Source organism: Sesamum indicum, linkage group LG4 (assembly GCF_000512975.1).
Source record: "Sesamum indicum cultivar Zhongzhi No. 13 linkage group LG4, S_indicum_v1.0, whole genome shotgun sequence".
Taxonomy (NCBI): domain Eukaryota; kingdom Viridiplantae; phylum Streptophyta; class Magnoliopsida; order Lamiales; family Pedaliaceae; genus Sesamum; species Sesamum indicum.
This window is the reverse complement of record NC_026148.1, coordinates 7,619,359-7,628,760: the sequence shown is the minus strand read 5'-3', so window position 1 is coordinate 7,628,760 and position 9,402 is coordinate 7,619,359. Positions and strand designations below refer to the sequence as shown.

The 9,402-nt window shown below is 35.2% G+C and overlaps 1 protein-coding gene across 3 annotated transcripts in view; it reads left to right on the top strand.

The window, feature by feature from the left end:
* Positions 210-9,402, top strand: part of LOC105160168 (ADP-ribosylation factor GTPase-activating protein AGD4) — a 29,485-nt gene continuing 20,292 nt past the window's right edge. For all 3 annotated transcript variants that reach the window (XR_002286956.1, XM_020693350.1, XM_011077436.2), the window contains exons 1-8: positions 210-438; positions 1,922-1,999; positions 2,883-2,973; positions 3,116-3,192; positions 5,686-5,786; positions 6,182-6,252; positions 6,768-6,830; positions 9,048-9,092. Coding sequence is in view for 2 of the 3 variants with exons in the window: in XM_020693350.1 (XP_020549009.1) it covers positions 2,926-2,973; positions 3,116-3,192; positions 5,686-5,786; positions 6,182-6,252; positions 6,768-6,830; positions 9,048-9,092 (405 nt within the window). In the remaining variant the exon portion in view is untranslated. The remainder of the gene's footprint in view (positions 439-1,921; positions 2,000-2,882; positions 2,974-3,115; positions 3,193-5,685; positions 5,787-6,181; positions 6,253-6,767; positions 6,831-9,047; positions 9,093-9,402) is intronic.

Here is a 9,402-nt window from a genome sequence, read left to right as displayed (position 1 = left end):
TATCATGAATTCGATATGAAACTTTAGAGATCAGACGTAGAATGCAAATAACAAAAAATAAAACAAAAATATTAAAAATAAAATAAAATGAGAAAAGGGAAAAAAAGAAAAAAAAAGATATTACTTCTTTTTCTTAAATAGATTATAATAATTAATTTAATTAATACACATCTCTCAATCATGATAAGATATGATGGATTAAGCATTTAGGGGTATATGAAATATGAACGACAACAAAAGAACTACAGCTAAGCGTACAGCGACTTAAAATGGGAATGAATCTGGGCTTGTCGGTAAACAAAGCGACGCAATACTGATATCGAGGCAAAGATCCTACGACCTTAAGCAAACACCCACACCCTCTTGACCTCCGACCCACACAGGCCGATATATTCTCATCCCCTGCCCGACGCTGTCTGTCGTCCGTGTTTTACTCAGGTGTTCTCTCTGCTGATGCTGACGTCTATTCAATTTGGTTTAGTTTACTGATCTGGGAATTCTTGATTTTTTCTTTCTCTTTGAATCGTTATGTGATTATGATGCGAGCATTAATTTCTTAGTACATGGCAATGCCTATGCCTGCATTAATTGATGATCCCTGTGAAGGTTGCTGCACATTTCGTTTAATTCATTACTTGGGCATTCTTAAATTTTCCACGTCTTAATTTTCGTCTTTTTCTTTCTTCTGGGCTGTTGAGTGAGGGGAATTAAGGATCTAATTGGCTGTTGATTTTACGGAGGGGATGAATGGCCTTTACGAATATCAGGGAAGATGTGTTCGTGTTTCTGGTCTTGTTTTTACGTGATCTTCCGACTGGAGCCCGTTTATTGTAATGAATGTTTCTGGGGCATTGTGCTATACTACTACTATCTTGAGTTTTAGAAGTATTTTTCTGTATAAAATAATTACTATATTATTAGTTTTAGTTATAAAAACGAAATACAAATCATTGAGAAGCTAAGACAGATAATTGACATTGATTGTTTGAAAGATTTTAGTATATACTTCTTTGAAAATGAGTTGATTCCCACGATAGATGCATACTTGGATAAATTTTGTGCAACTTTTTCTGACTTCTACTTTTACAATCTTTTGGTTACTTGGTAGTAATGTGGATTGACAACTAGATGATGTTCTTGCTCAAAGATCTTACTGCTTTCTTGTGTATTTTTTCTGATTAATTCTGAAAATTCTGATGTAACAAATTATGAGCACATTTTTGACTATGGAGAGTGGTACTTCTTCATTTTCTCCAAAGAGAAAGAAAAAGAAGTGGTACTACTTTGTAATATTTGATTCGCTCTCACCCCACCAGTCGAGCCACTTTACTGCCAATGCTTGTCCGAATTTCTGCCATTTAGATAAATTTCTCTTTGATTTGCTGCTAGATTCCTTTATGGACACCCTATCATGTTTGTGTTGGTAGACTCAGTACTTGCTTGGGATATCTGGTACACATTTGAGATGGACAGATTGCCTCTCCAATGGAGTGACGACTTATTTCTTGCATACTGACAGAGGAGATAGTTTGTCATCAATGCTTTTCCATTTGTTAATCTGCTTCCTAACTTATGAGCACGGTGTGCTTTCTGGACTTACAAGGAGACTAAGAAAAATGAGGAAATGCAATTCCGACAGTTGAAATTGTTGGGCTTATTGATACTATTTTCTGTATGCATGTCTAATATCTTTCTGAGTGGTGTGGGGTTTATTTTTCAGTTTTGGTGCACCAAAGTGGCATTCTTTTTAATCCTAATTACAATCTAGATCTGTTCTTTAACATATGGGAATCAAGTTAGGAACTGTATTTCATGCATCTGAAGTCTTCAACTGTGCAATTCACTAGAATATAGAAGTAATGTGGGAGATAGAGAGGTATGCTTTAATGAAACATGTTCTCTTGACCCTGGAATATCACAGGCTAAGTTCAAGTGAATTTTGTTACCGGTGAAGACCAGACTAGTTGTTTGCCGATTTACAAGGTCAACAGATTTTTTGGTGAGTTCCTATGCTCTTGAAAGTTGTTATGTACGCTTCACTTGATAGTATTGTGGGCCTGGGTGAGGTCTATTTCACACCCATACAGGAATCTAATGTACACATCTATAAGCCTAATTTGCTTAAATGAACATTAGCCAAGTAGTTGCTAGTCCTTATGTAAGGTGTATATGATTTAACGTGGAATCAAATAGGAACCACAATGCTCACAATGAGGGCTTGTGAATATTGATCTGTCCGCTTTGATTCTAGATCTGAATTATTTTCTGTGATTGCTTTATGACGAATACTGGAGGTAGTACTACAGTACAAACGTAGTTCAACAATTGAAATCTGAACTAACATCATAGTCGATTACGTGAGATGCAATGTCAGGGGAGGAATTGTTAGCCTATGTGGCAGTAATTACTCGTGTCAAGCTTGCAGTTGAAATGTGGTGGTACTGTTCAAAAGATAAAGTTGCGAGCTATAGCTTTTTGTATATGGGCTTGCGGTACTTAAAAAGGAGAAGGTAGTCAGTTGAATACAATAAATTAGGAATGAAATGTGAGGTTTCCAAATTGATGAAGCAATTTTGCAATTTAAACTGCTGGTTCTAAAATATAAAGAACCTTCAAGAGTGAAAAATTCTAGTGAGCAATCAAAACATATGATGACATTGGAATGTTTTTGAAGTTATTGTATGAAGATTTCTATAAATAAGAACTACCAAGGACAAGTATAGTATGTATATATATATATATAAATATATCAATAAATAATAAAAATTATAATATACATGTCGACAGCAGAATACATCCCAATCTGAGCATGCCTTGAGTAGCAACAGTGTCATATACTCATATTTGACAGCAATTTTTTCTATGTTTTTTTCTCTCGCCAGGTCTAAATAGCTTTCATCTGAAAATCCATACTGAAGGAAAGAAATGGCAGTGTTCATTAAGCTCGAAGATTCACCTATGTTCCAGAAACAGGCAAAATACCTACTCCCCCTTTTGTTCATATCCTTTTTTTATTGTATATATCTGTAGTAATATGTATGAGTGTGCGTTTTCGTCCTTTTCTTATTATATTTTAATTGTTTGTTTCTCATTCTGGTTGGAGGTGTGTGTTTAGGTGCGGTCACTAGAGCAGACAACAGATGAGTTAAGAGATCGATGCCAAAAGCTGTACAAAGGCTGTAAGAAATACATGTGAGTACGCCTTGCTCTAGCAAAACTCGGAATGATGTATAACTAGTAACCACTGATTGCAAAGTAGTGTTAGGTCTTGCCACCTATTATGGGGACTTGTTTTGTGAACTTTTATTTGGACTTTCAATCAAAAGAACATTATATTGTAATTGTGCTCCTCAAAAGGGTTTTTCCTTTTTTCTTCCCTACTTACTTTTGATGTTACTCTTCTCTAGGAGGACAATTGGGAGAATGATGCTATTTTAGGAATTTGGGAAAATTAATGATTGATTTGGTTGTAAATGTGAGTTGGTTTTAGAAAGTTTTGAGACAGTTTGTTCCTATCTAACATTGATTAATTAATAAATTTCAGTAATTAACTCTCAACAAGAGTTTCATCTATTCAACATAGCTTATACTCTTTGATATGCTTTAATTTTTCTAGAGCTGGCTTGAAACGTTATTGTCCTCCCTTAGGTTGTTGGTGTTAAGTATTATTGCTGCCCTTTGTTTTTGATAGTCTTAATTCCAACTATTAGCACCATACATTTGTGTTGTGCCCTTCCATTGGTTAAATCAACATTTTTCACATCGCCAAATTGTTTAATAGTGCTATGCATAGTGCTTAGTAGTTCTACACAATAGTATTATGCCTCTTGAAAGTATGGTGCTCCTCACTTTGTTTAGTAAGTCAGAGCATGATTTGATTATGTAAAAATGCACAGTCATGCTCTAGCTGGCCAAGCGAAGTGGAGAGTACCACAATTTCAAAAGATACAGAGCGCTCTTGACCCCTAGTTGGCTAGGTAAGTGAAGTGTACCACATTTGAAGTTATGTGGTTAGTTCCACCTAGAAAGTATGCTAATAGTGGAAATGAAAACTTTCAAAAGCAAGGAGCAACAACAATTTTTGCATAGTAGTTTTACACATAGTATTATGCCTCTTGAAAGTATGGTGCTTCTCACTTTGTTTAATAAGCAGTCATTCTCTAGCTGGCCAAGTGAAGTGGAGAGCACCACTTTCTCAAACGATCAAGAGCGTTCTGTACTCCTAGTTGGCTAGGCAAAGTGAAGAGTACAACATTTGGAGTTGCGTGCAAGTTGTTAGTTTCACCAATAGAAGGGCACACTGCAAATAGCGGAAATGAATACTTTTTGGAAGCAAGGGGAACAATATTTTTTAACACCTACAAGTTATGAAAGAACAATAATATTTTAAGCCTAATCTGAAAAATTAAAGCATATATGAAGAAGCCTAACGTAGCTTGAAATCAAATTTCTACTAATAAATACTCTTCATTTTCTGAGGCATTCCTTGCAAGATTTGATTAAAACCTTACTACCCCATTATTGGGAATCATGTATAAGCTTTAATATAGGCCTTTAATCGCATGTACCACGCAGTTAATTGTGCCCCTCAGATGTTCTTATTTATTTATTTTTTAAACTTTTGATGAGATGAAGATGATGTTATTTTGTAAAACCTGTCGAGGTAACGACAATTTTGATCGACTGTTTTTAATCAATTCTAATGATTAAATTTTGGCAATAATGATCTTTTGAATTCTTTTTTAGACTTTATCAGTTGGATTTGAGTTTCTGAGAGTAGGCTTGAATTATTCTTGTCCTTCCATAGCTCTTTGCAACTATTGCTACCACTCATAGCTTTATTCAGCTGCTATTGGGCAAATTGATAACCTTCATTTCTTGAATATTTGTACTATTCGCTTTGCATAGCAAACCACAACAACAATTTAATACTGACAAGCTACAAAAGGGCAACATAGTTCAGCTTAACTTGGAAGTTTATCATATTTGCAAAAGCCTAAGCCTACTTTCAGTAGATCGCATTATTGTTAAATTTCTATTATATAAGGTGGATTATCATGTACAGATGCTCCTTCATTTTTTGAGTTCCTTGCATGAATTATGTGTTGATCTCGTCACCCAATTGGTGGGAATTGTGTCCAGATTTTTCCCTTGTGCCATTAACTTTTCTTGTCAAAAGTGTTGTATGTTACTCTTCTGCAAACGGACTATTGGGGGAAGAATGTGATGCTATTTTGTGAATATGGAAAACGATGATGGATTTGATTCAGTATCTTGAATTTGTTATCAAATTAGTTTATTTGGTTTGACAAGCACCTGAATTCAGTAGTGATTCGAGAGGTATTCACTTTGCTAAGTTATTTGATTCAAAACCCTAGCTCAGATATATCCTTGATTTTATGAAATTGTAGACTAAGATGTAATGGTGCCCAACTTTGACTTATATGCATAAGCATGGTCTATACAGAACACAAGAAATCCTTGTTTTTGTTTTATTATGAATTTGCATTATTTATCTATGTTGCTTTGAGGGATCTTAGCCACAGTGCAAAATGTGGTTTAATAAAATACCCAAAAAATTTATTATACATGAAATTAAAAAAAAAACTATTAAATATTAGATATTTGGTTTCTTTATCATGGAGCTCAACTTTAAAAAATAATGCATTTGATGCTGTGATACAGGGAAGTGCTTGGGGAAGCATGCAATGGCGACATGGGTTTTGCGGCATCATTAGAAGCGTTTGGTGGTGGCCTTGATGATCTTCTTGGTGTATCCATCGGAGGTATGCAAAGTGGGACTGCAGAAAAAATATTGTACGGACCCCAAAAACATGTAATTAGTGCGTTGAAGTTGATCAAATTCTATTTTGTTCTTTCTCTCTTTGACAAGTTTCAGTTGTTCTTGCTGATAGCAGGACACAAATGCCAGCTTTTGCTGTTCTTTTGGTCACTGATTAATCAATTTATTGGGAACTTGGACCTAGAGGACCTGTTAGCTAATTAGCACGTTCCTTTCTAAAAACAGCCCTAATTTTACAGTTAGGCTTATGAAATCTATCGATAGTTTTAATATAGAGCTATTGCCACACTGGGAGACTTTGTCTTGCTAAGTGTGGTAGTCTGATGACCACCTGTTTGAGGAGTATTTTTATTATAGCATCTCTTTGCTTCCTGTCAGGCCCAGTGTTATCAAAATTTATCAGTGCATTGCGTGAGCTTGCAACATACAAGGAATTTCTTCGTTCTCAAGTGAGTATGTCTTGTTCGAACACTAAAAGTCATCCATATAAAATCAAAATCTTAGACTCCTTGTTCTTCTAATATTTAACACCTTAACTACATTAGATATATTAAGTATTGCATAATTATTTCTTGTGGTGCAATCTTTTCTTGATTCCTTAAGATTGAAATTTCTACTTTGTATTTGAATTTGGCCTCAATAATGCGTGTTGTCCTTGTTTGCAAAATAAGTTTGGACATGCACTCATATCTGGTATGATTTTGGCATCACTATGAAGTATTGAGTATGAATGCTGGTTGACGGCTGTAATAAAATTTCACAAACTTAGTTTCTTCTTAAGCTAAGCATCTCTGCATGTAATCCTTACTGCTCTTCATATTTTTAACATAAAGGTCTCAAAGATTCCTGTAGCAAACATGCAGACCATACTTTTACGTGAAAGCATAGGTTTCTTTGTATATTCTGAACTTCCTTTGGAGGTATCTATATTATCCTGAAATGTGACAAAGATTATGTACTGCAGGTTGAGCATGTTCTTGTGGACCGTTTGTCTCAGTTCTTGTCTGTTGATTTGCAAGATGCAAAGGTAAGCTCCATTACTGCTGCCGTTATTCCAGAATCACCATGCTTGTATAAGGGTGAGATTTGGCATTTGAATCAACATTTTTTGTCGTGACCATTCAAAAATTCCTTATTCATTTGCTGAATGTGGAGTATTTGATATGTCTTGCTTTTGCTTATTACTTACTCGAAGTTTAGTTAGTTTCATTTTCTAAGGTATGTTCTTTAAGGACAAGTGCTGAGAATAGAGAAAAGAATTGTATTCCCATTCCTTCGTTTGTTGTGCTTGGAATATTTGGCATGTCTTTTGTGCTTGTTATTTGCTGAATTTTAGTTCTTTTTCCATGAAGTGTTGGACAAGATTCATCTTAAGGTGAAGTGCTCAAATTATCTTTATAAAATGGTGCTCTGTGCTTTATGTTGCGAACACATTTCAATTGTTAGCTTTTGTTTGATGTGAAGTCACAGTCTATAGGGAAATATAAGGTCTCCATAAGCTTGCAAATAAGTATTGACTCAGGTTACACAAGGAAATTATCATGTCTCACTAGATATGTCAGAACAATATTCTTTTATTCATTATGCACAATTTTCATTATAGGTCTACATTTTAAAATACTCTGGCTATTCTTTTCCTTCTCCTATTAAATTCAATTAGGAACTGTAATATGAGCTTTTACCCATTATCTGTCTTTAAACTGAAGTTTTAGAATTGGCACAATTGTAGTTGTTTGAGATCTATTGATAAAACCATGGTGGTTAGAGGCACCATACGACTTCCATAACCTCTTCTGGTGCTCTGCCTATTCCCTATTTGGAATTTTTTTTCTTCTTTTATCTTGTCTTAAATTCATTATTTCACATTTTTCCCGAAACCTAGTGTTTTGATTCCAAAAGAAACTTTTGCAAGGCCCATCATGTATATTTGAAGTGTCCTCAGCGTGCCTTAACAATCAGACGAAAGGTTTTGAGAGTCCCTTGGTGATTGCTTGTCATATAATACCTGCTTCAGATGACAAATCTTACCTTTCATTTTTCTCAGCATTAAATCCTGGAAGAGGTTCCATGTAAACCTCTTCTTTTAATTTTCCATGTGAAATGCATTCTTGACATTGAATTGCTATAATTCCCAACCGATGTCAGCTGATTCTTAGTGTCTTAATTTTTGCATTGATAACAAATGTTCCTCGGTAATAAACACCATAGTTTGAGTGGATCTCTTTGCTTCAAGCCGGCCTTGAACCTTTCAACTATTACATCAGCCTTGTGTTTAATAGTGAAAACTGGTTTGTCATCTATACAGCCTGCACTAAGTTGTGCAATGCCCTTGACTTAGTCCGCATGCCATGCACAAAACAAGTACACCATGTGCTGCCCACATCACCTGCCTAGTGATGTCAGCCAAATATACCCAACCATAGTCCAGATCATTGCTCCATACATAAATCTTAGGTCAGAATGCACTGAGGGGCTGTTACCGATGTATTTGAGTGGGAACTTTAGATACGTTGACAAATGTCAAGATAGATGTGAATATAATTTCTAAAACCACATAGGATAAGTTTATTTCCCTTTTTTCCTTGACCAACTTTTCTCTTGGTATATACTTTCTCTCATTTCTGCTTATTTGGGTGGACAGTTTCTTTTTCCATGATAAATCCATTTTTTTAATTTTTCGCGAGATAGTTTGACATCTGTCTTTTTTGTCTTCCGCATACAGCGAGATTGTGGGAAATGTTATTATGCATTACCCCTGTCCTGTTGAAATTTTTTGGAGTTATCTGATTGATATTTGTCATATAGTCAGGGGAACATGTAAAGCATTCAATTCAAAATCTAAAGTTCTCTCTGGTGTTGCTGGATGAAATTATGTATGGTACTTAATTACATAGTGTCCTACTAGAGTAGAACAATTTTTGACCTGAAAATTTGAGGAAACTGTGACAAGTTGGTTAAAGGAAGCTGTAGAAGTAGATGTCTAGTGAATATCAAATGAATATGCAAATTGGTCTTATGCTTCTGTGATGGTTCCTGAGACTCACAAGCAAGATCAGCTGTTTCAGGAATTAAAGGACATTGTTTAAGCTGATTTAATTTCATAACCTCTTGCCCTCCACTCTCTGTCCCGTTGGCTCTTACTAAAAGAATGAAAGTTTTTTGCTTTTATCTCTAGCTCATATTTGTAGAGAGAGCAAAAGCGTTTACATGTTGCTGTATGATGTTTATTGTTTGTGTCCTGCAGGACTGCCGTCGCCGGTTCGACAAGGCCATACATGCCTATGACCAGGTAGTGAATATGTTTGTAGAGAGAATTCCAATATTCTATTCCTTTGTCAATGTTTGAAAATCAAATGCCCGTAAAAACTCATAGCATGGCAGTTTGTTTTCTGAATATTTGAATGTGACATTTCCTTGCAGAATTGTAACTAATTCCAAATTTTATCCAAAGAGAAGTACCAACTTAACGCCTGACTAAATTAACTTAGAATTCCACTCTGATTTTAAATTTAGGCATCCAACAAAAAGATAGATTCTAATTAAAACGCAACTTCTGTCCATATGCATGATTCTCAATCTCGTCAAAAGATATTGTGTAT